Source organism: Bemisia tabaci, chromosome 5 (assembly GCF_918797505.1).
Source record: "Bemisia tabaci chromosome 5, PGI_BMITA_v3".
NCBI classification, from domain to species: Eukaryota; Metazoa; Arthropoda; class Insecta; order Hemiptera; family Aleyrodidae; genus Bemisia; species Bemisia tabaci.
This window is the reverse complement of record NC_092797.1, coordinates 53,160,222-53,178,719: the sequence shown is the minus strand read 5'-3', so window position 1 is coordinate 53,178,719 and position 18,498 is coordinate 53,160,222. Positions and strand designations below refer to the sequence as shown.

The 18,498-nt window shown below is 40.8% G+C and overlaps 1 protein-coding gene across 7 annotated transcripts in view; it reads left to right on the top strand.

The window, feature by feature from the left end:
- Window positions 1–18,498, top strand: part of LOC109030907 (cyclic nucleotide-gated channel alpha-3) — a 562,958-nt gene that overhangs the window by 204,224 nt on the left and 340,236 nt on the right. For all 7 annotated transcript variants that reach the window (XM_072300917.1, XM_072300918.1, XM_072300919.1 and 4 more), the window contains one exon: window positions 8,518–9,123. In XM_072300917.1, coding sequence (XP_072157018.1) covers window positions 8,922–9,123 — 202 coding nt within the window. In that variant the 5' untranslated portion in view covers window positions 8,518–8,921. The remainder of the gene's footprint in view (window positions 1–8,517; window positions 9,124–18,498) is intronic.

The following is an 18,498-nucleotide window of genomic DNA, read 5'->3' as shown; positions in this document are numbered from 1 at the left end:
AGTCGAGAGTCGACCCGACGGAGTTGGAGTCACCCCAACCGGGATGTGATAAAAAAGTTTTAAGTGACTCAGCTTACTCGCTCCCGATGACGGTGACGTACATGTTTTTCCTGGGGATAAAAGGTGGAAGAATAACATGGGGGAAGAGGAGGAACTGGGGGTATTTTCTCGAGACCTTTACCCGCGGGAATAGCATCTCAATCATAATAAGAGGGAAAACAAAGTCCGACGTAATTTCTCCGTTTATCCCGGAACGCGCGCTCCCATCCCGGCTCGGGAGGGAGTTCCTCCGTTCCCGGCCTTTTATTTTCAAGTTCCCATATTTAAATTATCATTTTTCACCTTTTATCCCACAACAAACGAGGAAGCATAAAGTAGGTTCGATTTTGTGACTGCAATGATGCGCGGTTTCACAGGGTTACCGCAGTCTGGGAAAACCGGAAAAATGTCAGGGAATTTTGAAAAGTCAGGGAATATGACGAACATATTAGGGAAAAATGGATAAGCACCTTTATTCGATTTCTAAAATGGGGTTGACGTTCCAAACAACAAATTTTGCCCGAAAACTATTTCTAATTATGTCTTCTTGACCATCTGGCATATCTTCAATCGTCAGGGAATTTCACCAAAATGTGCCAGGAAAATTAGGGAAATGTCAGGGAATATCATTTTCTAGATTAGGTGGCAACCCTGACTGTTTCAGAATTCCCGGACTGATCATTGAAATTGATAGACAAAGCTGTAGACAAATGAAACTGAGGGAAAGTGGAGCGATCCTATTGGTTGAATGTGGTCATAGACTAAGGGAGAAAACGATGGACGTAGAGTCTCATGTCGGTTGCCGTTATTTACCTCCTTTTTCCATTGCAACTACCCGCTTCCACCAATAGAATCGCTCCATTTTCCCTCACTCTTCTTTGTATGTAGCTTTGTTTATTAATTTCAATAATCAGCCCGTTGTCTGGAATTCCTGTAATGGGCGGTCTATATTAGTCGCAAAATAGAGGGGCCTGGAGGGCAAGTAGGATAAGTGCAATTTTTGCAGTTTCAAGAAAGAACTACTTAATGTTTCGAAAGCTTAGTTTTAGTTGGAATCTTTATTATGTTCATTTCCCCAAAAACTGCGCTTATTTCAGTTGTCTTTCAAGCCCCTCAATTGAGCTTTCATGGCTTAAGCGCACAGATTTGCAAAAAAATTATAAGATTCATCCAATTACCAAGTTTCTACGTGCAATATTACCGGAGTTATTGCCGTTTTGAAAATCATGGTGTATGGTGACATTCGCCGTGGGAGTGCATACCTTGGTTTCTTCCACCTTTGATTAATCAGTGAGTGATACGCACTTACACACATTTACACATGACGTCATTCCATCGACGTAAAGGCATATCGACGGTGAAAGTCGGCAATCACATAACTCGGTTTGCGACGTCGCAGACTTCCTGTCATACTTTATTTTTTAAACGGAAAACTACTCAACGGTAATTCTTTAAAACTTCCGTGATTTTTCTTCTATGTGCGAGGAAAATTCTGCAAAAACTTCAAGGAATCATGTCCATTTGTTCTCCTTTAAAAAAATAACATAGTTGCGGAGATTTTCAGACACCGCAAACGAGTTATGTGATTGCCGACTTGCACCGTCGATATGCACTTTTCCGTATGAGCCATAGGAAGCATGGATCTATGTGTAAAACGGAGCTCACGCAGAAATTGAGGTACTCAACTTGAATGAACACGGCTGGAACTAACATAAAAGAAACCATGATTTGCACACTGGAAACAAAAACAAAACACATTGGATCTAGAGTCCAGACTCTTAAAAACATCGGCAAGAAAAAGTACTCTTGATTCAATCAGAATCTAGCTTAAATAAAGAACCAAGCCTCTTAATTTAAGCGGATTTCGTTTTGATTCAAGCAAAAATCAGATTGAATCAAGAGTATATTTTCTTGTCAATGTTTTCAAGAGGCTGGACTTAAGATCCAATGTGGTTTTTTTTTCTAGTGCACCTGGACGAAATCCCACGTTGTGATCTTGAAGAAGCGATACCTCCGTCAATTAATTTAATCCATACATCGACGCTCGATGAACTCATTTTTATTAGCATATCATTTTTTGAATAGTATAGCCGATAGACGTACCCCTTGGTCCGTTCCTGAAAATATGTATTTTGCTTGAAATCGCAGGAAAGGAATCGTTTTTTATGACGTCACTCGCTTGATGTAAGGGCGTATCTCGATCCTTGTGTGAGCCCCAGAAATCACGGATTTATATGTGAAAAAAGGCTCACCTGGAGGCTACAATGAGAGCCACAGACAACTACGTGGAAGAAGGTTTAAAAAATGGCTCAAGAGGCTCGCTTTTCAACTCAGTTTAGTACCTTTTGAAGAGGCAATATGTTTTAGTCGATCAATGAGCCTATTCAAGCATATTGGTTTTTTCCCTTCTCGGTGGAAAAAATAGGCCATTTGTCATTACATCAACTAATGTTTTCGACCATGCTGAAGATGGAGGTAAGATGATGTCTCGATGAATTCAACCCTGAATATTGGATTGGGATTGAAACGGAGACCCGACTTTCCACGTCGCAATACCTTCCTCTTAAATTCGTAAAAACCGGACATGTCCTTCTCCTGATGAACCCTAGAGTTTAAGCGTTCTTATGGAGCTTAAGACTCATCCAAAAACGAAATTTTGCGGTTTTAACATCCACCAATTCAAATAGAACTTCATTTCTAGAAGAGAGTGGGAAATCCAACCCTCTTACCCTCTTATTATGTACCTTTTTTGGGAATTCATTGGAAATGCCGAAGTTCATCTTATTTACGCAATGAGGTTTTCCTTTATTTTAAGGTGAGCTCCAGATTACGTTGTAGGTCTCTGTTACAGGAGATTACAAGGGGGGAACAAGGGAAACAAGGCTAAAATATAACACTAAAAACCCGAGACGCTTCAACTTAAAACTGAGTCATTTTCAGTCGGAAAATTAAGTAAAAATTAAAAAATATCGAAGAAAAAACTCCAGACCTACATGGTGGTGGCCGAGATCCGAGAAAAGTCCGAGAAGTTTGTTTTTCTCGGATTTCGGCCACTAACATGTAGGTTTCAGGTTTTTCCTTCGATATTTTTTAATTTTTACATAATTTTCCGACTGAAAATAACTCAGTTTTGAGTCAAAACGTTGTATTTTAGCCTTGTTTTCCCTCTTTTCCACCTTGTTTTCTCCTGTTACCATCATCTTGGGCTGCTTCATACAAATTTGTATCTATGGTCTTTGTTCTTCAGTGGTGTTTCTCAAAATATGGCAACAATATTTTTCTACTATTTAATTCCATCGTGAATGATCTATTCTAATCGTTAGATCCATTATTCGGTCTGAAAGGGTTAAGTTGTCAAGTTCGGTGCTGCGAACTTTCAAGAATCATCACTGCTATCGCCCTGGCGAATATACAGAAAAAGTATAAGCAAGAGTCACACGAACTACCCTTTTAGACCTCTCTCAAACTATTTTATTTTCAAATCCTGGCGCACAATGTGTTTTGGAAATTGTTAAGGGATTGCGCACATCTGAAGATAAGATTTTGCTGATTGACAAAACTGCACAAGAAGCAATATGAGGAATGGAATATGAAGAAATTGGTAAATGGAACATTTTTTGTTTGGCTCGTGTGTCACGAAATAACTGGTCGAAAATTTGACACGTACGAAGTACCAATTTAGTGTTTGTCTCGCAACGTTTGAGAAGAAAATCTCAAGTGAAAGGGCCATCAGCTTTTAATAACACTATTCTTTATGCAACTCATTTAAAATGTGATGCAAAACTCTGAAACTGTTCCGAGGGCCTACTCTACCCGAATTCGTAATTTTCTTTAAACAGCAGTCCTTTTTAAGTTTCTCCATCAAGATAACTAAAAATCATGCAATAATTATCAAAAAAGTAATCATTTAGTTTTCCTTTTTAGACGTAAAACGTGTCAAAAATGTCTGAACTTCTCTCCCTATTTAATTACTCGATCTTCAAATTTCAAAATTGCTATTTAAAATCCTTATCGTCAGTTCATCATTTTCTGAAAGTTTTCAACGAAAGCACTTAAACTTTTTTCTCAATACATCAGTTTTTCCCAGATAAATCTTACCTTGCGATTATACTTTTCAGAAATTTTGCGATGAAGTTATTAATCATCGAACTTAGTTTATCAGGAAAGCATTCATCGTAAAGGCACTTCCGTGTTCTATCTTTGCAGGACGATTTCAAGTTCAATAAAAATGAAGTTCGCTATGACTGAAGTTTAATCTGAATCTATCGAAAATACGCGGCAACTTTTCTCGAGTTCACTGAAGCATGCAGTCTCATTTTTTGTCCAGCCCGTCAGTGTTGCCTGAAGTTAGCTAATATTGAGTATTTTCGAATATTTATTTTAGTCGCACATAGGTTTTTGCGCATATTACTCTCACCTTGAACCCCGACTCGATTTTGTCTATTATGACGTGCAGTTTGATTTAGTGCATTTCGAAGGAGAGGACATTAATGGCAAAGATACTGATATGAAGCCCTTCATAAATATATCGAAACTGTGACAATAGGCTGTTTATGCTACTGTTGTACCATCTATTAGGCAAACTAGTAGGCTAGTTTAATTGATTAGTCGATTTGGATTTAAAATCAAACGTTGTCTCATTGTCTCTGATGTTTATTTTTTAAACAGAGGACGAAGCCACTCTGAAATTTGAAATGTTTAGAGTTGGCGTATGCTTCATTATCTACAGCAAATCCACGGATGGTTCAAAGGTGTCAAAAACAAACAGTTTACTTCTCTGTCAGAGGAAGTAAACATGCAGAAAAACCAGGCAATGTGAAGTACAGTCGCGTCTATTCCGGTGTCATTTTTCCAGTCATTTTCTATGACTCTTGATTTTCTTATGGCTTTAAGTTTTAGAATTTTTGCCTTGAGCATGGTGGATGGAAATTGAAATTGTGTTCTCTCAAAATTGTGTTTTTGAACTGGAAATTTCTAGCCATGCACCCAAACTCCGGTCTTGTATGGCACTCGAAAAATGTTCACGGAAAATTTCTCAATGCCTTGTTACGAATGATTAAATGTAAAGTGCTTGTGAACTACGAGTAAATGAATAAGAATGGCATAGCCTTAATTGAAAGCCCCCTATATTGAAAAAAGTTCATTAAAAGTCAAGAGTTATTAAAATTAATATATTTAATATGCAAGGTAAGGCTATGCCAATCTTACTTATTCTCATGATTCATACCTTGCTATCTGCAACAATGTTCAAATTGAAATAGGCAACATCTCATATAGTTAGCCTGAATCGAATTGAATTTGTTCATTTTTACAAGTAAATTTTGAGATAATGTTCCCACGGTAATTTTGTAGTTTCACCGTCCACGAAAACCGAACTGCCGTAGCAACTCCACTTGCCAAGAAAAATACTCTCGCGATACAACGTACAGAGGCGTGTGACGATGATTTTTTTCCGAAATTCGGCAACTCTCGCTTTCATTGCTCTATTCTATAAATCACCCCTTTCAAAACTGTTTTATTTTTCCGCGAGAATATTTTTAGTGGCGCAAGTTGGCTCACCTCCCGTCCAAATAAATTAACGTCAAAAAGTAGCTTTGCAGCGACGCTCGGACCTCCCTTGGCTTTTCTCTTACACCGCGCCGCGCCGCGCCGTGCTGCGGTGCGGCGCGCCTTCTCGCCTCTTGTTTCTCTCGCTGGGTCAATTGCACACGTCACGGGGTGAGAGGGTGTGGGGGGGGGGGGGGGTGCTCAACCGCTCGACTGTTTTGAAGAACCAACTCTTGGAGTGCCAAGTTTTATTTTACGTACTATTCTCGTCGCACGAAAAGAATTTTAGAAAGACTCTGCATTATGATTCTTTACTTGCAATTCTTGTCGGCACTTTGGCAACAGTGTTTTTTTGTCCATTCAAATGCCTGTAAAACACGAAGACAATATATTTAAGAGACCTCGCACTCTAACCAATGTAACCGAGGAAGGCAAAAATCACGGTGATTCCAAGTGATCTAGGGACGAAACGCGCCACTAGGTTTCGCTGTTACACAGTCTGTGCCTTCGAGAAACAATAATTATCGTAAAAAAGTACCCAATGCAAGAGGCTGATCCATAACGTATAGCAGCATGAAAAGTGAGTGGTAAGACATCACATTTAGACTACATTTTGCAATTAGGAACGATAATTTCTAGCCCATCTGTAAAAACACTCATGAGCATAGTGAAACTAATGGCACATACGTCGTTTCTAAACTAAACCAGATATTGATGTTCCAAATTTCAAAACGCAGTCCCTTCGTGGAAATTTATATTGGAGACTATCAGACGTTGCTCATTGCATCGATGTGTGAAAGAGAGATATCATGATGCTATCTTTCTCTTACGCATTGAGTAAATAAGCGGTGTCCGTCTTGTGGTAGTTCCCAAAATGAATTTTCAATGAATCTTCTTTTTGACGTCATTTTACTCTGTATTATCGGTGTTGCCTGTCATAGATCAGTTTCTACTAACATACATTAAGCCTCTTTTATAACGCAGCCTCGCACTCTGCGACGCTCAATCGCCATTGCCCCCTATCCTCCCAGAGATCATCAGGCAATTGGCACCTTCTGATCTCCTCCTCCACCCCTTGTCGCCAACCTTTCACAGGACGTCCACGCCGTCGCCTTCCGGGAGGAACCTGCGAACCCCCCAATCGAAAACCTGCTGAGGCAACCGATCGTCTGCCATCCTTCGCACATGTCCATACCAGACCAACTGCTTGGACCTGATATCGTGCACGATGTCCTTCTCCACACCCATTATCTTGCGCGAGTTTCTACTTTAATTTGTAAATTATACGATAATTATAGCTGCCTAAAGATACAGACTGAATAGCATAGCGCAACGTAAAGGTTAATACAGTCTCTGGATCACTTTGAATCACATTGAGATTGAAATTTAACGCGTTTTTTGCCTAATGATGTTTAGTAAGTAACTTGTTCCTACAAAAAAATTAAATAAAATGCTTATTATGTTTGAAGAATGTTGCGGTTAGCACTTTGCTAAGCGAGTTTTCGCATATTTGATCATAGGACTCATAAATCAATCGCTTTCAACTCTTTGATCAACAGTCATCATTAGGCAAATCGAAGCGTTGACATCCAAGATACCAGTAAAAAGATAGAAGAAGCAGGAAGATACCGCAGTGCGGAGCCTTTAAAATGTACTGTCTCTAATGCCTCCTTCCTCTATCAGAAGAGAGACCAGTAGAAGGTCAGGATATGAGTAATCGATCAAATTTTGAAATGCCAAGTGCTAAGCGGTACTTGATGACTTTTCTGCTTCTCTTTTTTACGCGCATGCATCTTTGGTTTCGAAAGCCTCTTACTTGTAAATCACACGTTGAACCTCATCAGTAAATTGGGCGTATTAATGCTAAAAGGAACCTTGCAATAAATCAAAGGGAACCACTGGACCGCATTTTGCAAAAAAGAACCATTAGTATTCCAATGTCCCTAAGATTGTGCAAATTTTTTCGCCTTGCAAATATGAACTGATCATCTATTCAGCGAGTCGCTGTTATAGCGCTCTTTGGCGCTTTGCGACACCTAATCGCCACAAAGCTCGGTCTTCCCACAGGTTATCAGGGAGTTGACACTCCCTCATCTCACTTAACACCCCCTGTCGCCAACCTCTCACTGGGCGTCCCCTACGCCTCCTCCCAGGAGGAACCCAATCAAGCATCTTTTTTGGCAGCCTCTCTTCCGTCATCCTATTGACATGACCATACCAAACAAGTTGTTTGGTCATGACGTCGAACACGATGTCATTTTCGACTTCCATTATCTGACGCACTCTATCATTACGGACCCGATCTCTCCTAGAAATTCCTGCCGAACTTCTCCAGAAATCCATCTCCGTTGCTCTTAGCATATCCTGTGTCCGTTTCTTCAGCTGCCAAACTTCACATCCGTATGTTAATATACTTTTGACTACAGCGTTGTATATCCTCCTCTTGTTATCTTTGGAAATCCGCTGATCATTTTACTCTGTATTATTGGTGTTGCACGTCATAGATCAGTTTTTATACTTACATCCATTAAACCGCTTTTATAGCGCAGCCTCGCGCTCTGCGACGCCCGATCGCCATTGCCCCCTATCCTCCTAGACCCAGAGACCGTCAGGCAATTGGCACCTTCTGATCTCCTCCTCCACCCTTTGTCGCCAACCTTCTACAGGACGTCCACGCCGTCGCCTTCCGGGAAGAACCCTTATCGCAACTTTTTGCAAAATCCAGTTCAATTGGACCACATTTTGCCAATCGGAACTACTATTTCTGGTTCATTTTAGAAACAACGAATGTACCATTCGTTTCCCTATGAACATGACTGTTTTTACAGATTAGCCGGAAAAAGTAAATCCTTACTGTGAAACGCAGTTCAATTGTAATTCCTGTTGACCTGACGCAAATTCTCATGGATCATTGTTTTTTTCCTGTTTCAGGGGAGGAGTTAGCTGTCTGGAATATCGCGCGATTTGAGTGTGGCACACGGTCGATTCACTAACTGAAGAAGTCGAGCGAAAGGCTACTGTGCGAGTCGGCAGATTGTTCGGTAACTCGAGGTGAGGGAGCGGCGGGCGAAGCCGGTTATGCGGCCTTGGCGCGACTCGCGTTGAAATCGGTTGCGAGCGCGCTCTCGCGTCGGCCTGCGGCAACTGGTGGGAATGGTGGGTTCGCGGTGCCGGGGATGTGTCGGCGGGGCGCTGTGAGGCGGGTGTGGTCGTGCGCGGTGGGGCGGGGGTGGGTGGCGGTGCTCGTGGTTGCCGCAATCGGTAGGATCCCGGGTCCGGGTGCCGGTGCCGCTGCGGGGATGCCGCTGTGAGGGATGCGGGGACCCGGGTGATCTATGTCCACGTCGGCCAGGCGGTTCGTGCAATCGCTGACCGGGCGGCGTCAATCGGATGTGCCCGGCTCGAGCACCAAGCTCGTCTACGGCCACCACGAGCTCGACGAGATAGCCGTCGTTTCCTCCAACGCCACGCCGCAGCAGCTCAAGTATGGAAGCGGCTCTCTCTCCAACACTGCCAACGGCCCCAGGATTGTCCCAGGTAAGAGTCCACCACATCAAAATCATGTAATATCGCACTATAGAAGTCTAGGGGATCATTATAGACATTGGTGGGCCAAACGACTGACAAAAAGGAAATCGGAAAATGGAGCCATCTAATTGGTTGAAACGGGTGGTTGTCGAAGACTAACGACTAAGGCGAACTAACGACTAACGACTAAAACTAACGACTAACGACTAAAACTAACGACTAACGACTAATGATGGACTAACTGGACCGCGTCAAGCAGAAAGGAGCCAAGCTACATCAGCTATTGTCAAGTTTAACTGAGCAATTCAACTTTTTACACGAAAACGGTTGTACGGTTTCTTGTGCAAATTTTATTGAATTTTTTGCGTAACACGAAGTAAATTCCTTAACATTTCCAATACAATCCGAACAACAGTTCTCTGGTAAAAAATTGAAATTCCTAGGTTAAGTGACAATATCTGATGTGGCTTGTTTCCTTTCTGTTTAACGCGGTCCAACTAAGGGTTCTCGCCTCGACTTATGTGAAAATTGAGGAATATAAACAGAACCATTCGTAGAAGAAACTTTTGCTAGACATTGGACAACGCGCTTCTTCGATTTTGGTGACCGAACTTTTTTGTCACAGAAGTCGAACTTTAGTTTCGGCGACTACAGTTTAAGTAAGCTGAACCATATCGACGGTGAAAGTCGGCAATCCCATATACACTGTTAAAAATCGTTGATTCCGTCCGACGGAAAATCCGGAGTGAGAATGAACACGGGAGTGCGGTTCAGCGCGTAGGTGCTGAGACGGGCTGCATGTGTAGTCAAAGCACTCCGCATCGGAGCTGCAGTACGGCCCGGAGTCACGCGCACCTTCTCTCCCTCGCACTAGCGCTATATACTGTCTCTTCTCCCCTGTAAGCCTACCACTCTCAGAATGAAAATGAAAAATTTAAAGAGAAAAAAATATAAAAAATAATAGAATAGTGGAAATAATAGAATAGTCGAAATTATGGTATAACAGAGACAATAGAAAAGAAATAAAAAAAGTAAATCAAATATATGATAAAATGAAGTCAAAGACTAAATTGAAGTAAATAATTAGAGGGAGCAAGGAGATGAAGAAAAAAATAAAATAAGGGAAACAACTAAATGATGTTAAAGAATAGAATGAATTTTAAGATTAAAGTGAAGTCCAAAAATTATGATGAAGTATTAAAAGAAATCACAGTAAATATAAAACAAAGTAAAGGAATGAGAAGTAAATAATTAAAGAAAAAAAAATGAAGTGCTTGAATAAATAAAATAGAGTGAAGAAAAAATAGAGACAACAAGGAAATAAAACAAAGTAAAACGATAAAATATAGTTAAAAAATATAGTAAAGTAAACTAAATACACGGATAAATCCAGGTAGATTGAAAATATCTTAGCGGCCCGTTCAAATCGACGTTAAATACCGTTTTTGCGTCACCATCATGTATCGTTCGCTATAGCTCAATCGGTAGGGTCGTCGGTTAGTGTTAGGTAGGTCCCGGGTTCAATTCCCAAGGTAGGTAGAAAATTTCCAATCTTCAAAATCGGTTAAATCACGTACCAATGGTTTCATTATTTTTATTTTTCATGGTTTCAAAAATTATTTCCACAATTAACCCCTTTCCACCATCCCCTAGCTGCGAACCCCTAAATTTGCGGCTCCCGCGAATCCGTCCGGCGTCGGAGTGATTTCTATGCGTACGGCACCCAAAATCCGTCCAGCCGATTCTCCGTCGGAGTGACTCCTCGGTCCGGCGAAGTGAGGGCCCGTTCTTACTCGCGCTTGTGCTGAGTCTCACTCCGTTTTTTTTAACAGTGTAACTCGGTTTGCGACGTCGCAGACTTCCTGTCATACTTAATTTTGTAAACGGAAAACTACTCAACGGCAATTCTTTAAATCTGCGTCATGATTTTTCTTCTCTGTGCGAAGAAAATTTTGCAAAAACTTCAAGAAATAATGTCAATTTGTTCTCCTTTAAAAAGATGACGTAGAGGTGGAGATTTTCAGACACCGCAAACGAGTTATGTGATTGCCGCCTTACACCGTCGATGTACGATTTAGCTCACCGAATTTCGATGTCTATGACCGAAAACTTCAGTTACCTGCATCAAAATAGTCCGGTGTTCAATTTGAACTTAAGTTCAGTATGATCGGCAGTCGCAGGGACAACGTGAGGGACAAAATAGATAAAGAAACGAAAATGGAGTGACCTTATTAGTTAAAACAGGTGGTTCCTACAGTCTAAAATAGAAAATTCTGGACTAAAAATAGGGCCCTACCTCTCGGAAACAGCTGTTAATTTGTCTAATACTGACCTCCTTTGTTCATCGCAACTGCTTACCTCCACCAATATGATCGCTTCATTTTCTCTTCGTCTATCTTTGTCTATCACTTTCAATAATCAGTCCAATGAACTAGAAAAAAGCATACGTTTACCATATGGAGACTCCATATGAATTCCTTTGAGCGGCAAACATTTGCGTTCGAATATATTAGCTGCATCTCAAGCATAGAGCAAGTTAATGCAACACGTTAAAAACGCTTTCATAAAGAGTTGATACTGCGGCCTACACCTGAGTTCGAATAGTTGCATCTCACGCATTTATTGATGATGCACAACGTTCCGTGAAGAAATAGTCGTTCCTGAAGCATCTCCTTGCCTCAGAAAGGCCTCAAAAGCTTACTATGATATTAAAGAACCTCTAAAGAAGTCGCAAAACATAACGTCTCAAAATAGGGGGCAAAGGTATGTAATGGACTACTCTACCAAGTCTAAACTCGAAAAAAACGCATATGTTTAATTGCTTTTCGTTTTTTCAACATAATAACTTCTATTCACTTCTACTTTCTGTATGTGTTTGTACTTTTATGAATTCAGTTTTTTATTGATTTATTTTTAAACCATCTGATACATCAGCTCGATTTTTCTTTATCACTACTTCTCCGAAACGTGTCGTTGCGGAAAGGCCTACTTAGAAAAAAATCGGTTTTTGAGAAAGAAGAGAAAACCAATATTGATTATCAGAGGTAAACATTTGGATCGGAGTAATCGATCTCTTAACGTTGTTTCGAAATGGACCGCGTTTAGAAAGAAGGAGCGAGCCACATCAGCTTTTGCCAGATTTAAATGGGAAATTTCATTTTTCACAAGAGAAAGTTGTGTAGATTCTTTTGAAAATGTTAAAGAATTTGCTTTGCACTATACAGAAATTTTGATGCAGGTAACTGAAGTTTTCGGTCAATCGAATTTCGGTGAGCAAATCATATACGGTTCAGTTTTTACTTTACCTGTAGTCGCCGGAACTAAAGTTCGACTTCTGTGACAAAAAAGTTCGGTTACCTAAATCAAAGAAGCGCGATGTCTAATATGTAAATTTTCGCGCGTTGTCCAAATTTTCTTCTACGTATAGTTCTGATTAAATTCCTTAATTTTCACATTAGTCCAGGCGAGAACTTTTAGTTGGACCGCTTTAAACAGAGAGGAACCAAGCCATGACCAAGACAAGTTTTCAGACGCAAATGCCTCATTTCCCAGGCGAAAAGACGTAAAAATATTTGGGCCGCGTTTAGCAGAAAGGAACCGCGGCGGCCAGGATCATTCGAACTCCTTCAATTTAGGCGTATACAACACGGACGTCCATCGAGTACGAATAGTTGTATCCGGAGTATGAATACTTGTATGCATCTGGAGTTGAAGGCGCTTGGATTTGTTACACCTAGTTACTCATAACTGTGGGCGGGCATTTCTGTCTTGTAGTTTCGGAACTAGGTTAAATGGGCCGCGTTTAGCAGAAAAGAACCAAGCCACATCAGCTATTGCCAAATTTAACTCAGGGAATTTTATTTTTTACCAGAAAACGTGTGTGTGGATTGTTTTGAAAATTTTAAGGAATTTGCTTCGTGTTACGCAAAAAATTCACTGAAATTTGCACAAGAAACCGCACAACCGTTTTCGTGTAAAAAATGTAATTGCTTGATTAAATTTGACAACAGCTGATATGGCTTGGTTCCTTCCTGATTAACAAGGTCCAGATCATGGGCCGCTCTGTGTCTCCGATCTGTTGGATTAAAGCATCGACATCTGAGGGTCGTCTGGATAAGAAAGACGACCCGCTCTCAACCGCAAAAGGGACGCCCATAGGGAGGTTCCCGACCCACATTTTTGGGAGTAACCACCAAGAATGTCCCTCGCAGAGTGCCCGAGCTGGAACGGGTGGGGGAGCGGGGCACCTCATTCTACGCTGCCGTAGTAAGAAAAAAACGCCGTATGAACATTTGAGAGTTGCCAAATTCCCTCCGATTAAATGTTTATTTTGAGAGGAAGTTACGCGTATATCTGATCGAAATTTTCAGATAATTTGGATTGAGCTGCGAACAATATTTTCCGAAAAATTGGAATACAAATATTCATAGCTTTTCCAATAAATTCGTAATTTATCGAAGGAAACTTGGCAATGTTTGATGGCTCATACGGCGTTCTCCCTTAGGACGGCAGTTCGGGGGTCGAGAACGACGGGACAAAAGGGGTAGCAGCGAGTCGCTTCGAACTATTTCAGCGCGCGATAAAATAAGATGAAACTAGTTCTAACGGGTCTTTATTTTACGTAATGCTGCATAAATATCGGGCCGCGGAGTGTATGGTGACACTTTACCGCCCCCGCGTCGGAAGCGCGTGACTCGAGTGTCGCGTGAGCCCTGTAAGCGTTCAGATCTTACGGATAACAGGAGCCGTTCCCAAGTCGGGATAAGCGGTTTCGACCGGGAACGGCTGGAGAGCGGGTGCGAGGGTCTTCCATTAAGTCAATGCCGTCGGAAATATCACGTTTGGGATTTTGAGCGCGAAATCAAAAAAGAAGTCTCCCTCTCGAATGTTCGGTGGAGATGACTCCCGGCTCGCCGCGTCGCGTCGCGTCGCTGCGCGGATCTTTGGAAAGGGCTTAACCTAACACTTGTAGGGATCCTCCCCCGGGTCCTAATTTCATCTCCTTCTTCCTCGCCGTCTCCGGCGAGCGATGCTCTCTCCACGACAGATGCCATCGATGTAGCCGACGCGTCACCGATTGAACGATCTTCTTCGTCCATCTCCTCGTGATTGTGCTTTGCGGAAAAAGTAAAAAAGAAGAAAAAAAAAACTTCTTGTGATTCTGAATGGGATCGCATTTAGCTAAAAGGAACCAGCACGATTGCATTGATGTACAAATGCTGCCTCTTCAGAATTCTCAAATAAATCTCCCAGAATAGCATATAGTTTTTGCTTCCCACCAAGAAATTTATGGTTTTGGAGGAAAATAATTGTGTAAATTTTAATGCTGTATATTTAGATTGAGTATTTTTAATAGAAAGTAAGAAGTTGCACAATTTTGAAAACACTGTAGTCGCGCTGGTTTATTTTTACTGAATACCATCCAATTATTGCATCTGTTGACAAGATTAGCCTAGATCCATGAAATTACGAAATTTTTATCAATTTAATGTAACGTACCAAGGCATTTCGTGCGTTTCGTGTGCTTTGTTAATTGTCTGTGTTTTTGTAAGTTTCACCCTGATGATGGCATTTGCCGAAATGCATTGGTATGTTGAATTGAATGAATAAAACAATTTTAATCCCATGCATCCAGGCTGATTTTGTCTAGTTAAAATAAAAATATAAATGACCGCACGATATTGTGATTGCGATATCGTCACCCTCTGCCCAAAGTATCACAAGCACCATCGTTGACAAATTAGAATATGGTATGACTTCTGTGGGTTTGGGACTTTTCTGGCTTAAAAGTAACAATACGGCAGTCAAAACTTATATTTTTTAATTCTGTAAAAAACGCATATCGGCTATTTTTGAATTAAAAATTTTCTAAATAAGTAAAGAACAGTAAATCGCAAGCACCCGGAGGTCTCAAAACAGGGTTTCACATAAGCGCAATTATTAATGTAACTAGATTTTGCTCCCACAATGAGATGCAACTATTCGAACTCAGGTGTATCCCGCAGTATCATTGGTAATTGAAGGCGTTTTCGACGGAAGGCACTAACTACATTTTTATTTTGAAGCTCCATCACGAGATACGCGTTTTTGCAGTTTTACCATCTTGCCAACATGCTTGAATTTACATCGCAGGTGTGCTCATACGTTTAATGACTTTTTATGGTGAACTTTTTCTCCAATTTTCACATCTTTTCTGTATTATCAATGGTCATTTTTATGCGATATCGTGGCACGCGAGTTCCCGTGCCCCTTCAAAATTTTTGAAACGTTTCCACCTATAAAGTGACCTGAATGTCCTGAATGAACGAAATGGATCATTGCCGGTTTTAGGTTACGGTTTTCCTCCGTTCGGTTCCCACAATTTCCAATTTTACCCATTTATGGCAATTGCAGATATTGGAAATCCTCCCGAGCATTCAAAACTGGGTTTCGTTCATTTAAATGTGTGTAAAACAATTGATTCTAGGTGAAGCCATCAAGAATCGATATTTATAATGCCTTTGAATGGGAGAAAAACAGCTTTGCCAACTTGCGAGAATCTCCACTGACTCCAGATCGATATCCAGACGCCTCGCCACGTCGCGACGCGACGCTGAGTCGTGGAAAATGGAAGAGAGAGCATTCCCGCGATGTTGTCGATACGCTCTGAAAGTTAATATCTATCTTCTCCAAAACCGCGTCTGTCGATAAATGTATGAAACAAAATCTGCATATCATCATAAGACTGTGTCTGATTTCCTTCAATTTTTACTTTTTTATAAGTGAACCCAGCAAGATTCTGCTCTTAACTTCAATAAGTATATATTTCATGCCTAGAGGAAAATGCACCGGGAATTTCGTGGCGTTTGTCACTAAATTTTCTTGTAAAAATGAGAAAATCTGACAACATGGAATACAGTTATGCTGATAGTGGTCGCATGTGTCCAGTTGAACGTAATTTGGACTACATTTTGCAATTGGAAACTACAATTTCTAGTCCATCTGTAAAAACCCTCACATGCGTAGGGATAATGACACCTACGCTCTATCCAGGCTAGGCCAGATATTGTAGTTCCAAATTGCAAAATACAATCATTTAGCAATACAGAGCTCTCATTCTTTGGGCATAAGCACGCTTTAGAGAACTAACATGAACAATTGAACTTTGTTGAACATAGAACAACTATGAACAATTGAACCGATTATTTTCCAAATCGCGTAAGTGCCAATCTCTATTTTAATGGTAGAGGGGTTGTTTTTTCTTCGGTTTCACTGGTATAATCAATTATGTCGGATGCCAAAATAGCCCTCTAAAAGAACACACATTTTCGGAATTTGAAGATTGTTAACAAAGCGAATAAAACTGTTTTTCTTGTTTTTCTTGCATTCGCAATTTAGGCGCTTACGTGATTTGCAAAGGAATCGATTCAATTTTCAGTGCATAATGATGCCGCTTCGCTCTGTTCACTTGTTCATCTCACTGTGCGACGGGCTGAAGTTGTTAGCTCAAAAGACGTAGTTTCGACAGAAAGCAATTCAATACTTTTACCTTTCATGTTCAGGGCTCAAAATTGCCGGATGAAAGTGCAGTTTTACGGCATCTATTATTACGAAAAAAAACCAAACCGTTTGAACTTATTCTCCGGGATATTAGAGAGAGTTTTACATCAAAGACTCGAATTCCCATATTTCGATAGAGGCGAACAAAAATCGCTCTTCCGAAAAATGCCTACGTGCTGTAAGGTCCTTTTTCCCGCTGTCGCGGCTTCGTGTCCATGGTAAAAGTACCGAAGCACGTATTTTGGTTTGTGATGTTAAAACAGTCCTAAAGTGAGGCCCGGCACAAAACTGCATTTGACTTTATTTTCATTCTTGGAAGAATGTTCTCCGGTAATTTTCTCGTAGCGCTTATTTGAAATGATGCTATTCCAAAACCAGTGGCGTGGCGTGAATGATCGACTATCAATATTTGTCCATTTAAAGCTATGGTATGAAATCGATTAAGGTGTTTGCTGCGAACACCCTGTCCATCGATCCTTTTACATAGGTTTGAATGACAGATCTATCGATAAATCGCAAAGCACGCCACGCCACTGTCCAAAACCGCTATCGAGACCCGTGGTGCGGTACGCTGAAAAAAAAGATCGGTAGAATTCACCATTCCTTCACGCTGTATTTCACACATCCACGCTGTGTGAAATACAGCGTGAAGGAATCGTAAATTCTACCAATGTTTGTTTTCAGTGTAGTTTCACCATCGATATGAGATGAATGACGGCCTGTAAAAACGACTGTGATCATTTATCGGTGATAATCTCGACAGTACTTGAGTCCTGGTGAGCTTCTATCGACCAAATAACTACCCGTTTCAATCGATAGAAGCGCTCTATTTTCCCTGTGTCTTTCTTGTCTATCGCTTTGTCTACCGATTCCAGTAATCAGTCCCACGGAAAAAAAGTGTAAGGGGTTCTTCCCTAAACTTATGGCGCTACCTTAATTTGTTGGATGATGTGGATATATCCAATTAATCGTGGTAGTGCCGCAACATTTGGGTTGCCAACCTAATTTATTGGGATATCACCACAGGTAATTGGAAATTCCCGTATCATCCAACAACCCCTATCTCTCTTTTTCCGTGGCGCTGTTTTGACTATTTGCCTGCGACTTACATGCAGAAAACGTCTTTATAAGATTCGTCATTTTAGTGCCCCAAAATCATCCAAAATTGATTACGCTATCGTTTTTTCAAACCGCCGCGCCGCTCAATTAGACGTATTTATGCCAAAAGGAACTATATGCATAGGCTTTGCGTGTGACATAGTTCCTTTCAGCACAAATACGTTCAAATATCTACACGGTTCTACTAAAGCGCTGCAAAAAAGTATAAAAGACAGTCAAGTCACCATAAATGGATCTCGCTATCGTTTTTCCAAACCGCCGCTCAATTGGACGTATTTATGTCAAAAGGAACTATATGCATAGTCTTTGCGTATGTGACATAGTTCCTTTTTGCACAAATACGTTCAAATATCTACACGGTTCCACTAAATCGATGCAAAAAATACAAGGGACAGCCGTGAAAACGCGCCGCGGTGGCAAAACTGAGTGACACACTCACCGCCGTATGGTTGGAACATGCCTTTAGTATACTATATGCATGCATAATTGCATAAGCTTTGCGTGTGACATAGGTCCTTTTAGCACAAATAGTTCAAATATTTACACGATTCCACTAAATCGCTGCGTAATAATATAAAAATACACGGGCAAGGTCTGCCTTACGTGCAACGCAAAAACGCCGTAAACGCCATTTTACATTTTTTGGAAACAATGTATCATAGCAGAAAAACTTGTTTATCTTAGGAAAATGTTTTTACAGAACTCTTTCGCAAATACTATCAAGAA